This window comes from Gadus chalcogrammus, chromosome 22, assembly GCF_026213295.1.
Source record: "Gadus chalcogrammus isolate NIFS_2021 chromosome 22, NIFS_Gcha_1.0, whole genome shotgun sequence".
NCBI classification, from domain to species: Eukaryota; Metazoa; Chordata; class Actinopteri; order Gadiformes; family Gadidae; genus Gadus; species Gadus chalcogrammus.
Window position 1 is genome coordinate 13,392,281 of NC_079433.1, and position 26,420 is coordinate 13,418,700.

The 26,420-nt window shown below is 49.0% G+C and overlaps 3 protein-coding genes across 6 annotated transcripts in view; 2 read left to right on the plus strand and 1 right to left on the minus strand.

Moving 5' to 3' along the window:
• LOC130376273 (raftlin-like) overlaps positions 1 to 12,104 on the plus strand; it is a 14,034-nt gene extending 1,930 nt beyond the window's left edge. The window contains exons 4-11 of the mRNA XM_056583493.1: positions 547 to 733; positions 3,364 to 3,472; positions 5,333 to 6,098; positions 6,809 to 7,012; positions 8,337 to 8,446; positions 8,605 to 8,708; positions 9,283 to 9,358; positions 9,698 to 12,104. Of these exons, the coding sequence (XP_056439468.1) occupies positions 547 to 733; positions 3,364 to 3,472; positions 5,333 to 6,098; positions 6,809 to 7,012; positions 8,337 to 8,446; positions 8,605 to 8,708; positions 9,283 to 9,358; positions 9,698 to 10,171 (2,030 nt within the window). The 3' untranslated portion in view covers positions 10,172 to 12,104. The remainder of the gene's footprint in view (positions 1 to 546; positions 734 to 3,363; positions 3,473 to 5,332; positions 6,099 to 6,808; positions 7,013 to 8,336; positions 8,447 to 8,604; positions 8,709 to 9,282; positions 9,359 to 9,697) is intronic.
• Positions 10,255 to 18,632, minus strand: LOC130376129 (oxidoreductase NAD-binding domain-containing protein 1-like). Its single transcript, XM_056583346.1, has 8 exons — positions 18,527 to 18,632; positions 18,050 to 18,179; positions 17,673 to 17,736; positions 17,492 to 17,595; positions 15,477 to 15,618; positions 13,273 to 13,518; positions 12,863 to 12,977; positions 10,255 to 12,287 (listed from the first exon to the last, which is right to left on the minus strand). The coding sequence occupies exons 2-8, from the start codon at positions 18,154 to 18,156 to the stop codon at positions 12,130 to 12,132; spliced, it is 936 nt and encodes a 311-aa protein (XP_056439321.1). The 5' UTR covers positions 18,157 to 18,179; positions 18,527 to 18,632; the 3' UTR covers positions 10,255 to 12,129.
• A 52-nt stretch (positions 18,633 to 18,684) lies between these two features.
• LOC130375883 (uncharacterized) lies at positions 18,685 to 22,455 on the plus strand. Of its 4 annotated transcripts, XM_056583030.1 has the most exons (7): positions 18,685 to 18,810; positions 20,268 to 20,335; positions 20,597 to 20,803; positions 20,888 to 21,009; positions 21,108 to 21,377; positions 21,552 to 21,667; positions 21,743 to 22,455. In XM_056583030.1, exons 1-7 carry the CDS (start codon positions 18,780 to 18,782, stop codon positions 22,288 to 22,290), a joined length of 1,362 nt encoding a protein of 453 aa, XP_056439005.1. In that variant the 5' UTR covers positions 18,685 to 18,779; the 3' UTR covers positions 22,291 to 22,455. The 4 variants fall into 4 exon arrangements, with proteins under 4 accessions (XP_056439005.1, XP_056439003.1, XP_056439006.1 ...); XM_056583028.1 differs by having other exon boundaries at positions 21,552 to 22,455; XM_056583031.1 differs by having other exon boundaries at positions 18,730 to 18,751; positions 21,552 to 22,455.
• Positions 22,456 to 26,420: the final 3,965 nt, after the last annotated feature.

Sequence of the window (26,420 nt, forward strand, 5' to 3'; positions counted from 1 at the left end):
AAATATCCCCATCCATGTGTCTCTCAATGCCTACTCTCTCTTTCTCTCTCTATCCCTCTCTCTTCCCTTTCCATTCCCAATGGGGACGGACTCCTCTCCACCCCCCCCCCCCCCTATCTCTCTCTCTCTTTTATTTATATTCCCACAATGGGGCATGGACTCCTCTCCACCCCGTCACTCTCTCTGCTATCTCTCTCTCTCCGTCCCTGGGCCTTCCTATTTTTAACCTTTCTGCTGCTCATTTCCTCCTCCTCTTCCTCCCTAATTTTCTTCCATACATCCCTCATTACCTCCAATTCCATGTGCTCTTTCTCTCCTCTTCCCTCACATCCCTCCCTTTGTCCATTTCCCCCTCCCCATCGACCCCTCCTCCTACCTCTCCCTCCCTCCCCCCCTCCTCTCCCTCCCTCCCCCCCTCCTCTCCCTCCCTCCCTCCCTCCTCCTACCTCTCCCTCCCTCCCCCCCTCTCCCTCATCTCCCTCCCCCCTCTTGTCCCCCCCCCCCTCCTCTCTCCCTCCACCCCCCCCCCCCCCCCCCCCCCTCCAGAGGTGGCGGTCTCCTCGGTGCTGTGCCTCTCCTCGGTGCGGGAGCTCCCGGTTCAGGTGCGGGAAGCTGTACGCCCAGGGCTTGTCCTGGTGGCCCTGCACCCCTTCGTCCACCCCTGCGGCCCCCGCCACGCCCGCATCCAGCGCCAGCTCCACCGCGCCGTGTTGCTACGGGAGACGCCCCAGAGGTAAACCTTACCCTCCCTCCCTCCCCCCACCATCCCCCCCGAGAGGTAAACCATCCCGCAACCCCCCCTCCCCCCAAAGTTGACCCCCCCCCCCCCCCCCCCCCCCCCCCCCCCCCCGAGAGGTAAACCATCCCTTCCACCCCCTCCCCCCGAAGGCACGACCCCCAACCAAAAGTGAAAATACAGTGGACCCAGCAGGGATCGAACCCAGGAACATTTGGTTGGGTGTGGACCAGCCCCTACACTGTGCTGCATCTTATAGGTTTGTGTCGGTACCTGGGAGACGCAGGCATCTGGTTCTGCGTGGGTGACTCTGCACTCAGACTATATCTCGCCACGGTTTCTGGGACATCTGGCGATCTGAATACTGTGAACAGAATGATCATATTTCGCACAAATGGGATCTCATTTACCACTCTCCTGTAACCTCATGCTAGCCTCTCTTCGGTCGGCTCCGTGTTGTGTTCGTTGTCACTTCATCGTCGGCGTCAATGAACCGGAAACTTCTGGCAGGAAAGGGAGATCGGCGTGGACCAATCAAAGTCAGCCTGTTGGCTGCTTCTTTCTCCCCGTAGTTATATAAAGTGGATCACGTTATGTTCTACAACGGTAACTCGGGAATCCGACCGTGTTCGAAACAGAACTTTAATTTAGTTCTGGCGAACCTAGCAGTGCTTGCTTCTTGCATCACATCTCAGGCACAGCAGAAATAATAACGCATGCATAATCCATTCAAATCCATTGTACAATTTCATTGTAGGCGTAGAAAGGAACGGAAAAGGCGAGAAGGGAAGGGCTTTATTTAAGCCCGCCGTGGTCGTGATTCTGCTGCGCGCGGCAGGGGAGGAAGATGTGAAGCGTGATTCAACACGTTAAGTCCTCGTCCTGCGATGACATCTCCGCCACATTTGCCTCCTCTTTCTTTGCCGTGTTGAATTTTAATATCGGCGTCTGTATTTATTATCACCCTTCAACTCGCAGGGAACTGCTCAGTTTCACGTCGTATACATTATGACACACAACCAAATGCACCAACAAATGCACCAACAAATTCAGACGCACGCCCACACGCGCACACAGAAGCGCAAGCACACACACACACGCATGCACGCACACGCGCAAGCACACACAAATGCAAGCACACACACACACGCAAGCAAGCACACACACACGTAAGCACCCACACACACGTGCACACAGCAGCACACACACTACATGTGCTGTGTGGGAGGATCCAAAGATGCACATGAACACCCAAGAGTTCTCGAGGCTGAAGTAGTTGTCAAAGTTGTATTCTCTGTACACTGTCTTTCGTATCGACGCCATTGTGGAAGTAAAAAATAAAAAAAAATAAACAATTCATCATGAATCGCTCCTCCATTGCTCCCGTTCAAAAAAAACGGCGCTCGCATCGGGAGCACAGACGGGCGCTGAGCTGCTGCTTTTGATACCAGCGGTGCCCTGCTGCTTCCCGGCACCTGTCGCCGTGGAGACGACTGATTGCATCATCAGCCCTCGCCAGAGGGGCGACGTTAGGCTGAAAAAGCGAGAGGAGAGGATGGGAGAGGGGAGGGGAGGGGAACAGAGGGGAGGAGAGGAGAGGATGAGGGGGGGCAGAGGAGAAGAGGAGAAGATGAGAGGAGAGGAGTGGAGAGGAGAGGAGAGGAGAGGAGAGGAGAGGATGAGGGGGGAGAAGAGGAGAAGATGAGAGGAGAGGAGAGGAGAGGATGAGGGGGGGCAGAGGAGAAGAAGAGAAGATGAGAGGAGAGGAGAGGATGGGGGGCAGAGGAGAAGAAGAGAAGATGAGAGGAGAGGAGAGGATGAGGGGGGAGCAGAGGAGATGAGAGGAGAGGAGAGGAGAGGATGAGGGGGGAGCAGAGGAGAAGATGAGAGGAGAGGATGAGGGGGGAGCAGAGGAGAAGATGAGAGGAGAGGAGATGAGAGGAGAGGACAGGATGAGGGGGGAGAAGAGAAGAAGAGGAGAGGATGAGGGGGGAGGCGATGATGAGGGGGGAGGAGAGGAGCGCCCCATCCCTCTCTTTCATGTCTCCTCTTCAGACGTGGCCGCCCCATTCTGTTATCCCTCCTCTTCCTCATCCCACCCTCTATGATCTCCCATCTTCGCAGTCCTCCATGAACAGGAACCCTGCGAACGGAGCAGTCTCTGTCCAGACTCCCCGGTACAGCCACCCCGCTGACGGAGGAAGGGGCTAACCGCTGTCTCCCACATGACCTCGCTCCCCGTCTGAATAGCTCCTTTAATCCCTTGTATGATTGTGTCCTACGGCGCCTTGGTCTATTGTGAGTGGAGTAGAATATATTAAATTGGAATTCACATAGCAGAATTTGGACCCCTCCATCTCCGAACTACACTATATACCAGGCGCGATTTGGGAATTGTAAGAATTACATATCTTTTGAATCATTCTCTATTAATATTTTGTGTCTATATATGTAATCTAATATTAGGGTTGTGCATTTCTGAGCACCACATGAGTATCATGTGCAAACGGCAGTAGAGTAATCGGCTCTAACTAACTACATGTGCTCAACCAGTTTTCACTTGAGTTCTTGACCTTTCTTGTGTCCCTGCCCCCCCCCCCCCCCTCTCCCCTCCCCTCCTCCCACAGCTCAGAGAAGAGCCAGCTGAAGTGGGCGGGGCATCACCTGGAAACAGACGTGTGTGTTTCGGGTCAGCAGGCACCCGACCCAGAAGCGATCCAGAACTACGTGAAGAAGGTGAGACAATGTTAGAAACAAGAGCCAGCCACGCCAATAGGAGGACACCTCATACTCCACGATACAATCTCCCTGCAAGGTCTTAATATGAATGTGAAATTATCAGAATCGGTATTTGTGTTAAAAAAACACAGAGCCAGCGTGTCATTGGCACGGACTAATGAATAGATGAATGGATGAAGGTGCAAACTTTTTTTTTCTTCTCTTGAATCCGACTATTCAACGTGCCCACAATGGGAAATGAAAATGCGCTCTATTGAAGGAGATTTGCATCTGAACAGCCAAGCAGTACAAAGGGAAACGTGATTGGGTGAAAACGCAGAGTGCCAGGGAGTATAATGTGATAGGCTCCGGCAGCCGGGCATGAATAACCAATCAGATGGCAGATAGGAGCCGTGTGCTGCTCCGAGTGACGGGCAGCTGTGTGTCGTGGGTGTGCAGCAGGGAAGTCATTTTTTTTTAACATTTGTCTATGAATAAAAATCGAGAGATCTAGCACACCCACTTCCAAACATTAGCACACAATTATTTATGATTACAACGATTTATGATGACTATATGCTCTGTAAGGTGACCTTGGGTGTCTTGAAAGGCGCCTCTAAATTAAATGCATTATTATTATTATTATTTACAAGATATCGTTAATCTATTCCCAATTTATCTTATTTGGTTTCGAGTGATTTTACAACGAAAATATAGTCCTGGGTTTACTACAAGTTCCAATATGTCAAACCGAATACATTTATAGTATTTATTAGGATATTAAATGGAGGTGCTTTCCTCTTTTTGACCATGAGTCGTTTGTGTCTTTTTTCTTTTCTCAATGTGTATGCGTGTGTGTGTGCGTGTGTGGAAGGAGTAGATTGTCAATCTTGGTAGGTAATGGGAAAAAGATGGGTATCATTATTGTTCAACGGTAGTTTGCATGTTGATTTCTCTCTGTCGAGCCTGTCAGCCCAAATATCAACTGGCAATTAACTATGCAGGCTCTGCAGGAAGCAGGCCCACACACACGCACACACACACACACACGCACGTTGCTAAGATAATGAGGTCCTTTTGTCATTTGAATATTTGATCTTCGCGGATGATTAGGTTGGCTGTTGTTTTGCAGAACAACTCCTCTGCCTGTGTGTGTGTGTGTGTGTGTGTGTGTGTGTGTGTGTGTGTGTGTGTGTGTGTGTGTGTGTGTGTGTGTGAGTGTGTGTGTGTGTGTGTGTGTGTGTGTCTGTGTGTGTGTGTGTGTGTGTGTGTGTGTGTGTGTGTGTGTGTGTGTGTGTGTGTGAGAGTGGGAGCGTGCAAATGAAGTATTTCTAATAGCTCCAATGTAAATAAGATTGCAGAACCTTTTAGGTGTAGAGGAGAAATACATCACAAGCAAGACATGTTGGATATATATAGGAGATGTGTACTGTTTATGTATGCATGGCGTCCAAATCCATGCTAGCTTATCTTAATGGACAGTATGGTGTAATGACCATACTGGGGTCTTCAAATCCCAAGTAAAGGCACTGGGTGATCCCCAATGTCTGAAGCCTTACCTCCTGTATCTCAATGATCACTTTGAATAAAAGCATCTCCTGTATGACTGCCGGAGCCATTTGTATACGGCAGCGCACAGTGGTTTACTGTGCACTGCCGTATTACCGTTCTGACGCACGCGGTGGCATGTGGAGGAGGGCGTTGTATTTATAGAGAACCCTGGCACAGGATGCTGACACATGTTGCTTAGCTCGTAGCCCTTCATAACAGGTATGGTTTGGATGAATGTGAATGATCGTTTTGGAGATTTGAACGGACTGGTGAGCAAATAGATACCTATACATTTGAATCGCTAAACGCGCCGTTTCGCCCCCTCAGATCCAGGACGTATCCGACCAGGGCGTGACGTTCGTGGGCTTCCTCCAGCAGCCCGGCGGGGGGCCCTGCTTCCTGGGGCCCTGGGACCCCGAGGACCTGTCCTCGCTGCACTCTAGCCCCTCCCCCATCCACCGCCACGCCTTCAGCTCCGGCAGCAGCCCCTCGGACCCCGCCCAGCCGTCCCGGGACGCCTCGGACCCCGAGCGCACGCCGTCGGACCGGGCCGGGACGAGCCCAGAGGACCCCGGGGGCCCGACGGGCGACCCGGACTACGACCCGTCCTGCCCCGTCCCGGGACAGAACTGTAGGCCCGCCCCGGAGGAGGAGCTCCGCGCGGCCGTCCCCCACGACCCCACCCACTCAACGACGATACCTCAAGACCCCCACCGGGCGCAACCCGACAAGGAGGGCGCCGGGGGGCCGACACACATCTGCGGGGAGGTGCTGAGGGCCTCCAGGGGCCTCTGCCCGCTCGCCTCCGCCGAGACCCCGGACCCCGGCCCTCCAGGGGACCACTACAGCCCCCCCGGGGCCGGGAGGAGGAGAGCGGAGTGCCGGCTAGCGGACCCCGCGGACACACACCCGGGCTCCCCTCTGCTGGAGCCCGGGGCCCCCGAGGAGAACGGTAACCTGGGTTACCCGGAGGGTCAGGACCACGAGCGCGTGGAGGCCAGCCTCAACAACAACAACCACGTGTGGAACACCAAGAGCTCGGAGGAGAAGGCTGCGGACCCGCTGCCCCCGGTGGGGGCCCACACGCTGGGACGTGAGTACAGGGCCCCGCCTGTGTTTGGTTCAGCCGCCGGTCTGTTCGGTAGCCGACTGCAACCCCCTGAATGGGTAGAGTGCTGGAGACTTCTGGGAAATTATTAAAATGCTAAATTAATTTATGAATGCCAATCCCAGTTTCTGCTCATCCAATTTCCAGCCATCCAGGGGAATTCCCACCCCTAGTTCTGGAGCCAGCCTTGACTCAAGGCCTTTGTAGTTAATTTTTGTGTGTGTGGGTCGGTGTCTCTGTTTGTGCGTTTGTGTGTGTGTTTGTGTGTGTGTGTGTTTGTGTGTTTGTGTCTGTGTCTGTGTCTCTGTGTATGTCTCTGTGTGAATGTGTGTGTGTGCGTGTGTGTGTTTGTGAGTGTATGTCTGTGTGTGTGTGTGTGTGTGTCTCTGTGTGTGTGCGTGTGTGTGTGTGTGTGTGTGTCTGTGTCTATGTGTGTGTGTGTGTGTGTGTGTGTGTGTGTGTGTGTGTGTCTGTCTGTGTCTCTGTGTGTATGTGTGTGTGTGTGTGTGTGTGTGTGTGTGTTTGTGAGTGTCTATGTCTGTGTCTGTGTGTGTGTCTCTGTGTGTGTGTCTCTGTGTGTGTCTCTGTGTGTGTCTCTGTGTGTGTGTGTGTGTGTGTGTGTGTGTGTGTGTGTGTGTGTGTGTGTGTGTGTGTGTGTGTGTGTGTGTGTGTGTGTGTGTGTGTGTGTGTCTCAGGGACCCAGCTCTTTGCGCTGTACAACCACACGGGGGAGCTGGAGAACTCGTCCAGGTTCTACTCCCTCAGGGTGCCACTCTGCATACAAAAGGAGGCGGGGCTAACCACCGAGGTCGACGCCCACTGGCTGGACCACATGACCCAGCACTTCACAAGCGGCGCTCGCCTCATCGACGGCTTCTTCCACCTCGCCGACGACAACGGTGCGCAGTCTGGTGGCATTTGGGGGATTTCCGATAGCGAAAGGGCAGAGCCACAGTGGGCTGTTTCTAGGGAACAACATATTCTGGACTCATAGCCAATCGAATGGCAGCCTCAGTATATCGAGGTGACGCCATACAATTATTATTTGTTGAATGACATTTGCCTGGCAATGCAAGATTTTAGGCCAATGATATCCTCCTGGAGATTACCTGTGTAATTAGGAAGCTTTCTTGTCTAATAAACATATCTCAGACAGGGATCACATTACGTTTAGGGGATTTAGCAGACGCCTTTATCCAAAGCGTCCATTGTAGAACCAAGGGCCAAGCACTACCAATTGTTAGGTTAACCCATTCCCTGTCTAAAACCAAAATAGCTAGGCTAAGATGCTAGATAATGCTTAGTGCGAGGTCATACAACATACAATAATGGCCGAAGAGGGGGGTAGGGGGGGGGGGGGGGGCTGTGCAGAGTCTAGGTCAACTCTGAACAAGTGCATCTTGAGTCTTTTGCGGAAGCCTGTGAGCGAGTCTGCGGTCCTGACGTCCACAAGGTGCTCGTTCCACTACTGCGATGACAAAACATGGAAGAGTCGGGACTTTCATGATCGGCCTTTCATTGTTCGGCCGGACGCGTGGCGGTACCAGGCGTCGGGCTGAGGCAGAGGAGCACGTTAGAAGATATGCGACAACCAGTGAAGAACAAAAGGGCAATTTTACGATAAGTCTGACACTTGCCCAGGCTGAAAGTATATTTTTCTACGCTAGCGGACAATTTGCTGGGCGTTATGAGCTGTAAGTCCAGGCTCACGGAGTCAAGTCCCTGTTGATACCCCATGGCATGATGCAGCCTAAGCCAGCAGGGGAAGGGGATCAATTGTCTGAGATTGGAATGGAATTGAACTTTTTCTCCTCCAAAACAAACGCGTCCTGTCCCTCTCACTCCAATCCCCTCCCCCCGGCCCCCTCCCTCTATCCCCATGCCTCGCACCTTCACTCAAACACCATCACCGAACCGCTCTCTAACACACACACACACTCTTATCACGCGCTCTGCTGCCACCCTCCCTCACACACTCTATCACACACTCTCTTCCCCGTCGCACGCTATCATTACCCCTCGTCCTCACACACTCCATCATCCACACACACACACACACACACACACACACACACACACACACACACACACACACACACACACACACACACACACACACACACACACACACACACACACTCCATCATCCACACACACACACACACACACACACACACACACACACACACACACACACACTCACTCTTATCTCCCTCTCTCCAGACAGCGGGATATCGTCCGTGGACAGTGTGTTCATCTTCCAGAGCCCCGCCGAGGAAAGCACGGCCACCTCCTACGACGCCATCGTGGTGGAACAGTGGACGGTGGTGGATGTGCGTGGTCCCTCGGGAGACTTCAGTACACTTTGGTGTCCTTTAAAGCGCCCCTCTGTCATCAATCACTGAATGATTCATCTGTGCACAACACAAGAGTCACATAAGGGATTGGGGGAGGTAAGGGGTTAATCCTCTGTGCCCTGTCTCCTGCCCAGGGTGTCGTGGTGAGGACGGACTACATCCCCCTGCTCCAATCCCTGGCTCCCTACGGTTGGAGGCTGATGTGTGTGTTGCCAACACCTGTTGTCAGGACAAACAGGTGAAGACCTCTGACCCCCCCGCCCCTCCCATCCCTTGCCGACAGTGCAGCACAAGCACATGGGCATTGATTCTGTTCCAGTCCCAGTATGTCTTTTCTGTGGATGTATGTTTACCACAAACACAAGAGGTATCTCAGAGGACTGAGGGTGTGTTTTGTTCTACCAGTGCCTGTTTAGTGACGTCTTCCATTAAAAGTCTTTCTGACATCTTGGATGTGTTTATCGTCTGTGGTGTTGGGGGGGGGTTTATTGACAGGGTAGGCTCACAAAGTGCGTGGAAAGCGAGAGATCTGACTAATCACCATCACACCACACGCTGCTCGGGCGGCTTTGAAACGCACCGCCCCCCGGCTGTGAGCAAACGCTTTGTTATTGACGAGAGAGGCTGCTCCTGTCTGCTAAACTTTTCCACGTCGCACACGACAACCTTTGAGTAGAAACGACGGCGGCGACGCCAGCTAGCAAACACCGCCGCTCCGCCGATCGTAACATGACAGCAGCCGGTATGAAATAACTAAGGTGCTGCCCTCATCATCTCCTTCTTCTTCTTCTCCTTCGTCGTCTTTCTCACAGCGACGGCAGTTTGTCAACCAAGCAGATCCTGTTCCTTCAGAGGCCTACGCTGCAGCGCAAGAGGAAAGACTTCAAGGTGGGTGCCCCCGGCGGTCTCACCCGGTCCACTCAAACATCTGTCGCCGTCCGCGCCGCCTTTAGGCGAAGCGTCGCGCGGGAGGGGCCGTTAAACATCAGTCACGTTGCTAAATGCGGGATGTACAGGAAAACGTACAAAAAAAGTACTTTCTGCCTTTTTTGTTCCATATCTAATAATAGACAAAGAGTCCATGCCTGCGTGCCCTACCAGGGACCCAGGCATCAAGGAGGTTCTTCTGTCGTTATGTCTAGTGAGTTGTGAAGAGAGGAAAGAGGAGGAGGAGCCGGTTTGCGAGAGAGAGGAAGCGTGTCCAAACGGAGCCGTTTGTCTTTTCAGATGCTGAACCTGCGAGGTCGCAGCAAGGCCCGGAAGAGCTACAGCAGCGAGACGCCCGAGAAGGAGCGGGAGAGCGCCTCCCCCGTCTCAGAGAGCGAGGTGGACGAGCTGCTGGGCAACACCAGAGAGGAGGAGGACGAGGAGGAGGAGGAAGGAGGGTTAATGGTGGAGGAAGAGGAGCGGGAGGAGGAGAGGTGCCAGGGAGCAGGCACCTGGGGAGGTGAGGAGGCGATAATGAAGGAGGCGGAACTCCAAACAGATTCTTCGCCACCGCTGTCAGAGGGAGGAAGCGTTTCCGACGGCAACCAGGAAGAGGAGTGCGCCGAGGTGGATTGGGCCTCGACGGCCAAGCAGGAGAAGAGTGTGAGATGGACGGACGTGTGTCAGAGGGCGGACAGTGGGCTCGAGGAGGAGATGAAGGATAGGATCAAACCCCAGCTGAGCGAGAGAGCGCTCTTCTCTGGGGTTTGCTGAAGTAAAACCAAGGGACCCGAGTGGGATTTTAAAATGGTTGAGCCCTTTCAAAAAAATTATTAATTGGAGTTATGTTCGGTGGAGTATATTATCTGTGGCCATTGCCAGTATGATGTTTCTGTAGTGCTGTGGCTAATGTCTTAAATCTGGCCCGCGTAGAGTGTTAGCACATGAGCCTTTATTTGAGGTTGTAGCCCATTAGCTCCCTGTATATGGTAATTACTGTTTCACCGCTTTGGGTCAATGTTGCTAATTTTAAATCCCACTCCTTTGAGGAGTATCTGGATGCCACACACTAAAGTAAAGCAGGTTTCCTGCCCAAGCCTTAACTTTTCTGTTCTTCAAATCCCTGTAGTTTAACCTTCTTATCTAGGACCGTACAAACATAAGGGAGTAATGATGTCACAGGAATCATATTTTTATATGTGAAGCATATTATTAAGAAAGGAAAAAACACTAAATCAGACGAAATGTGGAAACAGTGGATGTGAGTTTATTGGCGTCGGTGAAGTAATAAATTGATTTCCGGCTAAGGTTAGGTTGGCTGATTGAACTAGATATAAACCGATTCTTTTTTTGTATCGCTTAATTCCCGAGCACCTGTGTTATGTGTAAGTGGTGTGATGGTACCATCTTTAAATAGAGGCACAGGTGTCAAATAAATCATCCTTGGCGGAAAAAAACAACCCCCTTTCCTCCCGCCGTTCTGCCTCCATGTTAAAGATCTGGGTAGTGTATTCCGGCGTGCGAGGATAATTTGCAGCGATAACTCAAAAATGAGTTCCATCAACATGACCCCCCCGCCGAGCGAGAGCGGAGAACGAGAACATCGCTCCCATCTCGCTGAGGGACGCTCGCTGATCCTGACCAATCAGAGCACTCCTAGAGCTTCCATTACGGTGCACCATGGGAGACTCTGGCGCCCACCTGAAATGAGAACCCATTTCTGTGTACAGGTGCGTGGGTGGGTAGGTGGGGGGGGGATGTGTGATTGCGTTCAAACAAGCGTGATGGGAAGAAGAAGAAAAAAATAGGAGGGAATGGGCATTTAACGTGCACATGCGTTTCAGTATACGTGTGAGTGGGGTTGCAAGATGAGGATGGTCGCCAATCATTTTTAAAGTGAGAAATTCATTTTCTCACTCTAAAAATTGGCCTTCCGGCGTAATTGTCTAACAGAATACGTTATTTTCTGACTAAAGAAGACTCAAGCCGGCAGCTTTACCTCCCTGTTAAAATCTTTACTTGCACAAAATAAAAATACTCCTCAGTCTTTTAAATCACTGTACCAAAACAGTACACAGGCATCATTATACAACATTATCGTTTTTTTTGATTGCATCAAAAAGAAAAAAAACACATTTTGCATAATATCACATTTCTGAGGTATTTAAATAGAGGAGAGATTGAAGATATTTGTCTAACGTAACGGCAGACATGTTGCACAGTGTAAAAGGAAGGGGCCAGGCCGTTTCTAATCCACACTCAAGAGTCCTGTGGGCTCAAAGGCAGGTCCCCTGCTGCACTGCAGGTCAATAAGTGCATCAGTCTTCAGCCAAGCACTGCCTTGCTGGGGTGTTTGTGAGTCTGGTCAGCCTGCAACGCCGTCAACTGAATCCAGAAAAGAAGGCCAAGTCCCTGGGTGTTCTCTCCATGTATCAGGGTGCAGCAGCTGCAGGCTTGCTTACTCTGTTCGGACTCTGTTCACATACAGGCAAGCATATGCTTATATATTTTCATGTATAAATGTTCTTACAGTAGAGGCGTGGCAGTCCTGCAATAATCTGAAGGTGTAAACCCATGTTGTACTGCTGCATCCTTGGCCAGAACATCACGTTCAGGATTTAAATTAAAAATTAAAAAATTAAAATATAGATGTATAGGGCTGTGTCCAGTGGGTTCTCTGCCCAGTGGGATTCTGGGGGTCTGAGTTCTGTGTGTGGGGGGGGGTCTGAGTTCTACCACCACTTCTCAAAGAGGATCCGGTCCTTGGGCAGGCCCAGGTCTATGAGGGACTGGGAGATGGCTTCGATCATTGGCGGGGGTCCGCAGAGGTAGCACAGGGTCCTCTGGGGGTCCACGTGAGCCCGCAGGTCCGCCTCCGTGATCCTCCCACCTGGGGGGGAGAACAGGGGGGGGGGGGGGTGAGTGACGGGGCTGCATGTAGATCGACCGGGACGGACACACTGTCCGCCAACCTGACGGTAACTCAATCAACAAACAAAACAAATGTGTGTGCGTGCGTGCACAGCAGGGTGCGCACGCACGGTTAATTCGAGCCATGAAATTGATTTTGCTCCAACGCCTCTTCACAATGACACAACAGCTGCTTTCCATCAGGCTCAAGGGCCCTTTGGCAGGCCGCAAGGCCAGGATAGTGTAGTGGGTGTAGCTGGGGCGTCGGATGCGTTACCCCCCCCATCTGCTCCTTGATGAAATGTATCCGATTTAATAGCATCTGCCAATAACTAAACAGCCCGAAACTTTTACAGGGGCTCCACGGTGAGGCGTTTAGCCGGCGCCAGTGGCTACCTGCCTTTGCCCCGCCGGTGTCGCTGAGTGCTAAGCAGGGCTGGCCGCGGTCCATCCCTAGATGGGAGTCCAGGTGGCGCTGGCTGAGAGGTTGTTAAAGTATTTTTTTTTTCCCCGTTTCGATTACCGCCGACCCCGTGTGCGCCGGTGTGTACTCACGGCGGGTGACGGGCAGGATGTCCTGGTCCCGGGCGGGGTCCTGGGAGGGCTCCGTGACGCGCAGGTCACAGGAGAACTGGCCGGGGAACTCTCGGCTCAGCTCCAAGATGGTGTTCTGGGGGGGGGGGGGGGGGGCCGGGGAAGATGGATGGCGGTCGGTTCCCCGGTTCATTTGTGCGTTCCCTTGCGTGCTCAATCTAGCGCCGCTATTCAGAGATAACTTGCCTTTGCTCTCACGAGAGCGGCGAGAGAATTTAAATGTTTTTTTTTTAAATTGCGTCTCTCTTCTCCACGATGGAAACAAAATAAATGACGTCGTTCCACTGTTGAGGCGGAACATTGCATTGATCGGAGATAGTTTGGAATGACTTGTTTTCACACACACACACACACACACACAGTGTGCGTACCTTGAACAGCAGCTCCTGCACACTCTTGGCGCTGTAGAGCATGTGGGCGGAGCCCATGCGGTAGTCCCGCCCCCCGGAGGCGTGGTGCTGCCGCGCGAGGTGGGCGGCGTGCAGCAGGACGGAGTAGAGCGGGTTGATGCCCACGCCCCCGGCCACCAGCAGCAGGTCGGCGGGGGGGTCGGCGGGCCGCGGGTCGAAGAAGAAGTTCCCCCCCACCCGCATGGCGACGTGGGCGCCCACCGTGCACTGTGGGGGAAGGGGGGGGGGGGGGGGGGGGGGGGGGGAGAGAAGAGTCAGATGAGGAGCGGCAGGCAAACACGTGGGCGGGGGAGAGAGATGGAGAGACAAGGAACACAACGGTGGAAAAGGTTAGAGAACAACAGGCAGTACGAGGAGCCCCGAGGCGGCGCTGGAACACACACTGCGCCTTTTTTCAGCGGAGAAGGTTAGAGTGTGCTCTCCGTGTGAGCCGTCTCTTCTCTTAAGGAGGCGAGCGCAGCCGGGCGACGGCGCTGGATGCAATAAGGGGTGGACAAGCCTTCCTCCGAACCACGGGCGCTAGCCTCGGGAGGTCCGCACAGCGAAGAGGCTTTCAAATCCGCTCGTATGTGCGTCCAAGTTCACAGAAACACACGCACACAATCGGAACGTATGCGAGTGGAACAATGTGAGCTGTGTGCTTAAGCATCCTGGGAATGATTGTGGGCTTCTTGAAGTCGAAAAAAAGCACTGCTTCTGCGTTTTGTAGTCTTACATTTACTCTTCTCCGGTAAAAGGTTCAGCCAATAATCCCCGAAGCACAATGCACCGGGTCTCTTAAGTACTGCACCACGTCGTGGTGCCTAACTGACACACTTCTCCCCGCTAGTCACTAGGTACCATCATCAAACACTTACAGACACAGAGGTTGAGAGGGAGAGGGAGAGAGAGAGAGAGAGAGAGAAGGAGATAAAGCGCGAGAGAGAGAGAGGTAAAGCGTGTGTGGTAGAACGAGAGAGCAAGAGAGAGCGGTAGAGCGAGAGGTATAGCATGAGAGGTAAAGCGAAAGAGGGAAAGCGAGAACCCGAGTGAGAAAAAGGTAGAGCGAGAGAGAGAGAGAGAGATTATAACAACTGTGGTTACAAAGAACACTTGAAACAGCCTTTATGTTTCCAGTGCAAACTATCAGCTATTTAAATACTGAAATCCCCGCAAATAAACTTCAAAACGACATTAACGAAAAACCATTTTGTTTCAAGTTACTCCGACCATTCAATACCTCCGAGCACAATTGAGGCTGTGGGGGACATTAATCCGGCCCAGCTCCTTAAGCAGCAGCAGCACCGCAGGACCCCAGGCGATTGGCTGACATTACTCCACCTCGCACAGGCTGCCCACGCGGTGACCCCTACACGACCCCCCCGAGCGGGGCTCATCTCAATCACTCACTTCCTCTTTCTCTCACCGCATGTCCTCGTCACCTCTGATGACGGCCGGACCATCATCGGTAACATCTGACCATGTCAAGCGCTCCCCTGCCATCTGCCCCATACACACACACACACACACACACACACACACACACACACACACACACACACACACACACACACACACACACACACACACACACACACACACACACACACACACACACACACACACACACACACCAAAACCTTGTACTCTTTATATGCCTTATGTGTCACTGTTTTCTGTGTTGCATGCACCCACACATCTTTAGAACACATCAAATTCTACAAAATGATAGCTATGGTGCATTCATAAGAACACGTGACTGGTGATTGAGCACTCAGAGATTCAACCTTTATAGTCCGTTTTTTCCTCAGATTTACATAACACAACCGTTGGTTTTAACTCAAAACAATGTAGTCTCAGAACAAACAAATTCATCACCTGAATGTCAATCCAGACTAATTAATGAGTGTGGTTGGACAATAACATAATTTTCCTTTTACACAAAATCTTATTACATTAAACAACTACCATGTATTTTCCCCCTGTGCCAACGCATTGCAAATAAATCAAACCCCTTTCCATTCCTGCACCAAAGGAGCCATTCGATTCTGTGTGTACGTGAACTTTAGCTCCACAATGAAAAAGGACAGGGAAATCAATGTTCATGGGAATGAACAGGAGACGAGGGCACCAGGCTACAGGTTAAAAAGACAACCAGTAAGCGTTGACCTCAGGGCTGGCCTCACCGCGGTGTGGATCCAGTGGGCTGGGGGGTGCAGGGCCTTTTTGACCGCCAGCTCAATGACCCCCTCCCTCTGGAGCAGGCCCGGGCAGGAGCACATGGAGAAACCCCCTACCTTCTCCACGCCGGGGATGAAGAAGTCCACCCTGCGCAGACACACACGCACACACACACACACACACACACACACACACACACACAAAACAAACACACACACACACGTTTAGAGGGCCAATTCTTGTTGCCCTGACAACCGATTATAATTTACATGCAAAGTCATGACAAGAGAAGCGGTGCCTTTGGGCACGTTGAACCCTTGTTCAGTTTGCTAAACCCAATTCCAGCTCCAAATAAAGAAAATAACAAATGCTGTCCAGCGACCGTATGGTGATAATAACAACAAACAGCCATTGTTTTTGCTTCTCCCTCCCTTCGACGGCTTGCTGGCGAGTTCATGCCCCGACCAACACAAGCCGTGTCTCAGGGTTACCACGCCAATGAGGGAAGGGCGTCATCCTTTGACCCTCAGCTTAGAGTGTGTTAGTGTGTGTGTGGGTGGGTGCATGAGTAGAGTACACAGGCGTGCGTCGGTGTGGGGTGGCTTATCCTAGCAACCCAGTCGACGGCAGGAAGGAAATAGGTTTGTTCCCGTCTCATAACTGGGAAACAACAGCAACCCTACTGTCCCGTCCCGTTGGTCGCTCCTGATGAGCGGCAGAACCGCGCCGGGCTCCGGGGGGGAGCGGGGAGTGGAGCGCTTCGCTCAGCCGGCTGGAGCACAAAGACCCCGCTGTTGCTGGCGAGGAGTGACCGCGGGTCGGCGGCCCTCTGGGCCGTATTAAATATGGATCCGCCGCACAAATATGCACAACATATGTGCCGCCCACGCACACTTCATCTAACTGTAGTACAGACACACCACTTCATCTATCACACACACACACACACACACACACACACACACACACACACACACACACACACACACACACACACACACACACACACACACACACACACACACACATACACACACACACACACGTGCTCTTCTCCCACCTGGAGACAGACGAGAAAACATGCTTCCATATTTTTGCCTCCGCAGAGAAAAACCCTATTCTTATTTTCTATATAAATAAAATCAAGAATTTCCATCCATTTCCATTCATTATCCCCCGCCGCCGTGGCAACGGGCCGACTCAGTGCCGGGTCTCACCAGCGCCGCCCACCTGCAGTATGGCCCGGCGTTCACACCACACTCGCTAGTCATGTTCCACTCTGCTTAAACACATGGCTGCTTGAAGAGCTCAGTGGGTCGGCTCCATGGTTACAGGAGGCCAGTATTGTATGAAATGTAGTGACTTTTCTCCAACTGATGCTATAGATATTTATTTGGCTCATTTGGCTGCTTAAGTGTGCAGTGATATCATACATGTTCTCTCTTCACCCGTTCTCTGTTGGGTATCCACACAAATACCTCTTCTATTGTGGCCTTAAGAAAGTACTAAGAAGCAAGAAATCTAAAAGTTTACACTGCTCAAGGAATTTGCATTACCTTTGGGAAATAACAAAGGGTGAATGGGAGTTAATGTTAACAATTTAAAAACCTAGATTAGTTTTTAAGGGGCCAAAATCTTAAATAATACTGCCCTCTTGTGGTGGACTTGTAGCATGACCTAAACGAATGGGTACATAACAACTAGGTTCCAGTACATTTTGAGTTCAGCTTTGGTTAGAATTTGTCCTTGTTAGCTTGACCCCAGATCCCCACTCACAAATTCTTATGCCTGGTAAAATTGCATTTGTACACTTACAAAATAGAAAAACAATGTTCTAACTGATCACATATTAATCTGTTTGTATTTCTTAAGAACATAAACTATTAATGTTCCTGTCATTATTGTGCTGATTGACAGCATATACCGTCCATGAAAATAAATAATTATAAATCCGGTGTATAAATCCCTCTTGTCAAGGAAATTACAAGGGGGGCGTCAGATGATGTTATTAAGTCCTCACCACTGCCCTGCCTTGAAGGTGAAGTCTGGATGGACGGAGATTCTCAGGCGCTTCACGGTGTCAGACTCCTGGATGATGCCGCACACTTGAGCCGGATAAACAGCCTGAAAGTAAATAACCGACCGTAAATTAATATCAAGCATCAATGATACGACAAACCATAAAAACAAAAACAACTTACATTCTGCCTGTAGTCTTTAGAAGTCTTTTCTAGATGGTCCATTTGTCTTTTGGAAGACATTTTTCTAAAATTGGGAAAAAGCAGAGGGTTCAGTTTAAGGCATGACATTCACAAGGTATGATGGCATTAGCCCAAAAGCAATCAAACACACCACTACTACCGAGTCAAATTGACTTTCCCCGCTCGGTCAGCCAGCTCCAAATATCTCCAAGTCAATCACAATAGGAAACCTGGCAAGTTTGACACGTATTGTTGTCTTTTTTTTCCAACCCCAAACGATCCACACGGGTTTCGTTACAGTCTGACGTCTCTCTCTACAATGGCACGGGTGTGTAGCAGACCTCAACAAAGGTGTGTATATTCCAGATGAAGCTCACCTTGTGTTGCTGCAGGAAGACAATGCCCGGCAGCGGAGCCGGCTGGAGCCTCTCCCCGGCGGGAGGAAGTTTCGAGCAGCTGTTCTTAGTATGGACGGGACGCTCATCACGACCCAAGCAGCAACAAACACTAGAAAATCGGATAAACAAGCGAAGACGCGTTAACTAAACCAGTCCACGACGACATTGTGTGTTGTTGACTATCTGACCATTGAGGTGTTATGTATTGACACATCCGTGGTTAACGGTGGCGAATACGATTCTCCACGTCACAATTACTTTGACAACCGTTCCTTGACCTTAAAATCACACTTTCAGATAAGATGATGTTCACATTTGGTAGCTGAATTTATCACAATAAAGACTGAAGACTGTCATAGGTTGATGTCGCAGCAATTAGCTTTTAAACATTCATGCTAACAAGTCGTGTCTGGCATTATTTGTTTATTAGAGACATGCCTCTGGTTGTATTCTTACCCTATAAGACGTTATCTCAAACGATATTCATCATTTGTTATGTTATGACCATGGACATATAACCTTCTTCATGTGGATGGTTACATAGAGCATACCGGTATACTCAACTCTGACCTCCGGAAGCAGATGAGGAAGTCACATGACCCGGCAGGCGAATCTTTTTTTCGTAGGCTGTCGGCAAGTCCGCCGCAACAGAAGTAAACGAACTCATTCCAACAGTGATAAGTCCGTTCCGTCAATTTTTTCCAATTTCATGGCAGGCGCGTGTAGCAGATACATTAACTGTATGTTAAACATTACTAGTAATTACTTTGTGGGTGTTAGAGTGTGTGTGTGTGTGTGTGTGTGTGTGTGTGTGTGTGTGTGTGTTGTGTGTGTGTGTGTGTGTGTGTGTGTGTGTGTGTGTGTGTGTGTGTGTGTGTGTGTGTGCGCGTGTGTGTCAGAACAGTCAACAAAGAGTTGACTCCCTGAGGGGACGAGAGTGTTGGTCCTAACTTGCAATCTGCCTGCTTAACAGAAACTATTTAATGAAACTATTTTGTCCAAGTTATTAGCAAAGTAAACGCATGATGGTCATTTTTAGTAGGCTTCAAGTCGGTTGCACCAGCAGAACGTAAAGCCGATCATAAGTTCGGGTGTAAAGTCCGCCTTAACCCTAACTAAAGATGTTGTAAATGTTGGTTGCACCACCATAACTTAAGTTGTAACGTTACTAGTAGTGCGTAAATTGTACCAATAATTTCAAGCCAATCTTTGACAGCCACCAATGTATACAGGAAGTACTGGCAAGTTTCCACCTTATCCGAGTGAAGAAAGACGCGTTAGCAGTAGCCCCCAATTGAGAGGGCAAACAAAACTGTCATTTATCTCTAAAATGTACTTGGACGGTATAGGCGTGAGGTTAAGCTATTTGATGGCGGATTTTATAATCAATAAATAAATATGCTTTGTATGCTATTCGTTGTGTGTGTCGTGAGTTTTTGTCTGACCTGGCTATGCATTGTATGGAATTGCTCTTGAAATGTTGATTTGTATGTGGGCTCGAGTTGTTTTTATTTGGACCGAGTCACCAATAGGTTTTGAAAGGACCCAGCGGAAAAATATCTCGGAGCCAAACACACTTGCATCGCTGGACTTGGAGCCGAATTTCGATTTGTGTTGTGCTGCAGGTCGTTGTCAAGAAGGCCGGTTATTCTCAGTAATTCCGCCCGGCAAAACCGAAATTGTGCATATAAATCAACATACTGAAGGAAATGAATCGATATGATCACGGACATCCGTTCCCGGCGCAAACCGCGTTGAAACTCCTCTTCCCATTTAATTGCTCAAAACGAATAGTCATCCTTTGTGTTGTAATCTTTTAACGGTCTTTATCGTTAGAATGGAACTTACACCAGCTAGAGGGGAGGTGTAAAATATAAGTTATAACTTAGTGTTACGTTAAAACTATCTGTTTAGTGCAACTGCTATTTTTTTAGTAGTGTAAAGTCGAAAGTTTGGACGTTTTACGTTCAACGTAGCCTAAGAGGGACCTTACGTTCTGCTGGTGCAACCATCTCAGATGAATGAAGCGGCAGCCAATTGTAGAAAAAACACCACAGTATGATTCAAATATGACCGATTATATTTATTGTGTGTGTGTGTGTGTGTGTGTGTGTGTGTGTGTGTGTGTGTGTGTGTGTGTGTGTGTGTGTGTGTGTGTGTGTGTGTGTGTGTGTGTGTGTGTGTGTGGCCATGACAGTTAAGTGTCGCTGGTGTCATATTTGTGCAAAGGAGGAGTTGGCGAACATCATACCGGATCATCTTGAGGTGAGGATTAGGTATAAGTCAACTGACAGGGAGCGATGCTCCAGTCATAAATACTTTTGGCACAGGTATCGACACAGGTATTGAATGTTTAAGGTTAGGCTTACAGTTAGGGTGCGTTGTTCGTTGTGTTGATCGGTTCTCATCTCTACCAATGACCTGCACTTTTTTTCTACTACAATGCAAATAAAGAGTTGATTGTAAGTTTCCCTTTTACAATAATATGGTTGATTTACTAACATTATATTTCATTTATTTAAACAGCAACTTCTGCCTGAGGGTCACTGCAATTTCATTTGCAAATACACACCCCTGGAGAGGGGTTTCACAGCCTCCTTAAAGCTTAAACTGGCCACCAGAGAGGAGGCAGAGACCTGGTTGGAGGACTTCCAACGGTCATCAAGAGTGACCTTAAGAGTGGACAAAACGTATCCTATGACAGAGGATAAAGTTCGGCGCAACAGCTATCGAGTAAGATTTACAATAGTCATGTTTCTTGTCTTTTTTAATTGTTTAAATAGTCAAGGCTTTAATGAAGCATTTCTATGTTCAAAGGTTGACATGAGATGCCAACTCAAGACAAGGCAGACGGCTTACACCAAAAGAAACACACACTGTCCCGCTGGGCTCTACCTTGTGTTGAAAAAGCACTGCCATAGGGATAACAGGAAGTCCAGGTTGGCTATTGCACATAACAGAATGATAATTTAGAGATGAACATGACATACTGTTTAATCCAGGTTACATGCTCATGTTTCCTTTCCATGTTCTATAGATCTATTGATACTCATATTCAGGAGGGATTATTGTTGCATGTGACCATCAAACATCACCACAACCACCGCCTTGGTGGTTCCGAATCCTTACAGCAGGGGGATGTGGCCAGAGAGACCGTGGAGAAGCTGGTGAAACTTTTTCAGAGTGGGCACTCCCCCTTCTCAGCCCTAAACATCCTGAAATATGACCTCCAGGAGGAGCAGGAGGATTCATGTGTGCATGCCTCTGCAGATAGGTCCATTTGTCCAGACGTCCAATTCTGCTACCGGTCAGTTTCATATTTGCTTATTCAAAAACAATGATCTGGTTAATTGCAGGTAGGAAATGTAGTCATCTCAATGAAAAAATACTCACACTTTTGTGCAAGACATTGACAGCTGTTAATAAGGTTTTGCTATACTATTAAAAAAAAAATATATATATATATTTATTGCCTTCACAGATTATACTACTCCATTTTCAAGAAGGAGTATGGAGCTGTATCAGGGGATGCCATGCTTGAAAATGAAAACCTCCAGGAACGTCTGGAGGTTTACAACAAGGAACAGTGTGAGACACGTGCGTATTTCCCGTCTTGGTCCTTTGCCAATCACATGCCAGGATCTGAAATAAACGTGGGTTTCTGCAAAATAGGCACCCAAGAACAAGCTGGAACAACCGCTCCCCCAACCCCACTAGACGGCTCTGCCTCTGCAGGAGCGTCCTCTCAAAGTGAGTTGGTTGCTGAGTGTCTCAAAGGTCGTCTCAGATCCATGTTTGATGGCCTCATGGACAAGCTTGAAAAGGATCATGAGACCTTCCAAGCCCCAATAGAATCCCTAGTGTCATCCTATGATAAAATCCATACTGACAGCGACCTGGTCTCAGCACTGTCTACATTTGGGAAGCTGAGGAGTGCTGCTGTGCGAAACATCAAAATGCAGCCAAGAAAAGGTCTGGAAATGAGCTCACAAAGAGGCGTGCAGCCTACCGCTGATGCTCGCCGTAAGACTCTGCTGGGGGGCAGACGGGTACTCATCACTGGTCGACCTCCAAAAAGAGCCCTGAGGGAATACAAGTATGGGAAGGTTAAAGAGGGGAGTGGTGCACTGCCAAGGAGACCGGCACCACACACCATTGCCCAGTGCGTCTCTGCTGGTGTTTCCCTAGGTGGCCAACACAGCAAAAAATATAATGATTAAGTGTGTTTAGTGTGTTAATGTTAAGTGTGCTTTCCAGAGGTATGCAACACTGTTTATTCTTTTTTTAATTTTTATCATCATAATACTCACTCTGAGACACACACACACACACACACACACACACACACACACACACACACACACACACACACACACACAAAAGGTTCATAATAAATAAAATCTGTCATATTTGAATCATACTGTGTTGTCTTTTCTACAATTGGCTGACTGCTGCTTCATTCATATGTTGTAGCCAAATAATTTGGGCATAATAGTTTCATTAAATAGTTTAGTATTAGTTATATAGTTTATAGCAGGCAGAATGCAAGTTAGGACCAACACATCTTTCGTCACCTCAGGGAGTCAACTCTGTGTTGACTGTTCTGTTAATCGTAGGCCTACTGCTTATAAGCCTATTTGCTGGTTGGGGAAAACTTGGAGCCTAATTGTTAGATTGTGGTCAATGTTACTCAACTGCAGTGTAGTCATTACATTTCTCGCTGCTTTCCATTGTTCCCTCTGTGTAATTGTGTGTATTATTATTTAATGGACCCTTACGTCAAAGCTGATCATAATTATGATGTAGGCTATCACTAGATTGTCTAGAATATGGACTGAACTGCACTGCACACAGCTGGGCAAAATAGTGCCGTTTTTATTCATAGCATAACTCTGCTTATGTAGGCTACTCTTTAATATGATAACTGCCTTAGAACCATGGTGAATTTACGAAACGTAGGCTGGTCAGATTTATATTCCACGTTCACATTTTCATCACAAAAGTGTGGAAGGCCGAGCTCTCTGAGTGGCCAACGACGTGCGTCGCGACGTAGGTCGCATTGGTCGCGTCGTAGGTCGCATTGGTCGCGACGCAGGTCGCTCGTGTGGCTGCTTTCAGTCGCTGCGGTCGCTGGCTGGCTTGGTCGCTCAAAATCTATGGGCGGTCGTTTATCAGTTAATTTGCATGTTAAGGTAACTTAACGGTTTTTTTGCGACAGTTGAAGTACCAGAAAGCCTTGCTCTCTGGCGAAAGCTTCCTACAGCTCTTTATTGCAAATATTATTTTCATATTTTTATATTGAGGTAGGCCTACAGTTTAAAATGATGAAATCGTTGGTCTATCACTGTCAATAAAATATATTAGTTGTAATTTGGGGCGGATTCAAATAATATATTTTAGATATTATATAGCCTATTTGTTTTGTTAAATGACAGTAAGCCTAATAAGGTATATTATACACAAAGTTCTTCGTTATAGAGTGATATATTAGTTGTAATTTGGGGCGTATTCAAATAATGTATTTTATATATTATATATAGCCTTTTTGTTTTGTTAAATGTCATTAAGCCTAATAAGGTATGTTATGCACAAAGTTCTTCGTTATAGAGTGATAAAGGTTAATATGAGTGCAAAATGTAGAAGCAGTGGTACAAGCAGTAGTGACGCCTGGTTAGCCTAATCAAGAAGGCGGTTGTTCGATTTTCTCCAGGGTCAGATACATTTCTGCTCTTTTAGTAAAACTTACTGACGCAATCGGCCTCTTTCATTTGAAAATTGTTGTATGATTTAGTTCGATGGTATGATAATTATACAACGTAATGACGGGCTGCGACGCCTGGCTGGTATCGGCCGGTATCGGCTGGCTGGCTGCGACGACAGGCCAGCCATGGCTGGCCGCTGTCTGCCGCTGGCCACTGGCCGCTGGCTGCGGCTGGCAGCTGGCTCTGGCAGGCTGACCAACTAGGTCGGTCAGCCGTTGTTATTTATTGGTCAACATGGAAAAAACCTGAGGGGTAACTCTGTCGGTTTTTATCGGCCATCATGAAATAAACATAAGTGGTAACACTGTTGTTTTTATCAAATGAAACATGAGGGGTAACACTGTCGATATTTATCAAATAAATGATAGGGGGTAACACTGTTGTTTTTTTATTGGTCGTCATGAATAAAAACATAAGGGGTAATACTGTTGTTTTTTATTGGTCGTCATGAAAAAAACATAAGGGGTAACACTGTTGTCTTTGTCAAATAAAATATAAGGGGTAACACTGTCGTATTTTATTGGTCGTAATGAAAAAATAAATATAAAAAAAAAAAGAAGAAATCTTTCTCAAATAAAATATAAGGGTTATAAATATAAATACACAGTTGTTTTTCATCAGTCATCATGGGAAAAAAACATTAGGGGTAACACTGTCGATATTTATCAAATAAAACATAGGGGGTAACACTGTTGTTTTTCTTTGGTCGCCATGAAAAAAAACATAAGGGGTAACTGTTGTTTTTCTTTGGTCGTCATAAAAAAAAACACAAGGGGTAACACTGTCGTTTTTATCAAATGAAACATGAGGGGTAACACTGTCGTTTTTATCAAATGAAACATAAGGGGTAACACAGTCGTTTTTTATCGGCCGTCATGAAAAAACATAAGGGGTAACACTGTCGATATTTATCTATTAAAACATAGGGGGTAACACTGTCGTTTTCATCAAATGAAACGAGAGTTACGTATGTAACTACGGTTCTATGAATTCTGGATGACCGCCAGAGGCAGTGCTTAACACTGGATGTTATCCATCGCGCATGCGCAGGTCGAGTATTTAATATCAACAAAGTCACACGTGACCGGGGATGACGTCGGGCCGCCCGTCTATATAAGGCCACGTCACTCTCCAAGATGTCCCTTCAGAATCTTCTCGCAAGATTCCGAGTGACAGAGAACTCTGGCGGTCATCCAGAATTCATAGAACCGTAGTTACATACGTAACTCTCGTTCTATTTCATTCTTACTGACCGCCAGAGGCAGTGCTTAACACTGGATGACTATTACCAACGTAGTCACGAGGAATCCTGTACCCACCTATTAGGAAGGGCCTGAGGGTTCCTGAATAACAGCTGCAGCCACTGCGTGGTGAGCAGCTACATTGACCCTGTAAAATCGGGCAAAGGTGCACGCTGAAGCCCAGGAGGCCGCGGCACAAATCTCACCTAGAGGCACTCCTCGTAGTGCTGCCCAGGAGGTGGAGACACTCCTGGTGGAATGGCCTCTGATCTTAAGAGGCAAAGGCAGTCCTCTTGACTTGTATGCCTCCTCAATTACCTCCACCACCCACTTCGAAAGCCTCTGTCTGGACAGCGCTTGCCCCTTCCTCGGGCCCCCGTAGCAGACAAACAGGCCATCAGACTGACGAAAACCGGCAGTTTCCTGTATGTAACATCTCAAGGCTCTCACCGGGCAGAGTAGTTCTGCTGAACTAGCTTCCTCATCCGGTGGGTGTGAGGGGCCATAAGCTGCTAGCTCTATGACCTGATTATAGTGGGCCGAAGACAGCCTCTTTGGAAAAAAAGATGGGTTAGGCCACAGTGCCACCCCTGTGCCATCTGAGTTCCAGCGTATACACTCTTCACTCACTGACAACGCATGAAGCTCGCTCACACGCTTGGCTGACACGATCGCCAGAAGAAAGGCCACCTTCGCCGACAGCCATTTCAGTGGCGCCTGGTCCAGGGGCTCAAACGGGGGGAGACGGAGGGCCCCAAGTACCAGAGGTAGGTCCCATGAGGGAACCTTGACAGCCCGTGGGGGGTTCCTCCGCTGGGCTCCTTTAAGAAATCGGGTCACCAAAGAATGAGACCCCACCGTCCGGCTATCAACCTTAATGTGCCTGGATGAAATGGCAGCCACATAGACTCTTAAAGTGGAAGCAGATAGCTTCCTTTCCAGTAAGGACTGCAAAAAACGCAGTATCATTGGCACTGAGGAACACTCCGGTACCTCTTTCTGTACCTCACACCACTTTGCAAATATCTTCCACCTGTTAGCATAAAGTGCCCTGGTGGAGGGAGCTCTTGAGTCCATAATGGTTTGAACTACCGCCTGGTCGCATTCCATTATAAGTGGATCAGGCCCCTCAAGGGCCAAACCCATAGCTGCAGGCACTCTGGTCTGGGGTGCCAGATGTGCCCCCCCAGCTGTGAGAGCAGGTCCCGCCTCTTCGGCAGGCACCATGGATCTCCGTCTAGCAGCCTGTACATTACTGGAAACCAAGGTCTCCCTGGCCAGTTTGGGGCAACCAGCAGGAGCCTGTGGTTCCCCTTCTGAACTCTGTGTAGAGTTAACCCTATCAGT

Bases quoted from the DNA above. Each gene is read 5' to 3' on its own strand.
- LOC130376129 (XM_056583346.1), bottom strand. From the start codon at position 18,156: ATGAGCGTCCCGTCCATACTAAGAACAGCTGCTCGAAACTTCCTCCCG. The intron at 15,619-17,491 runs GTGAGGACTTAA...GTGTCTGCGCAG, and splicing joins ACCTTCAAGGCAGGGCAGTG to GGTGGACTTCTTCATCCCCG. The intron at 12,978-13,272 runs GTACGCACACTG...CCCCCCCCCCAG, and splicing joins TGCAGGAGCTGCTGTTCAAG to AACACCATCTTGGAGCTGAG.
- LOC130375883 (XM_056583028.1), top strand. From the start codon at position 18,780: ATGGCAGGCGCGTGTAGCAGATACATTAACT. The intron at 20,336-20,596 runs GTGAGGATTAGG...TTATTTAAACAG, and splicing joins TCATACCGGATCATCTTGAG to CAACTTCTGCCTGAGGGTCA. The intron at 21,010-21,107 runs GTTGGCTATTGC...CATGTTCTATAG, and splicing joins AGGGATAACAGGAAGTCCAG to ATCTATTGATACTCATATTC.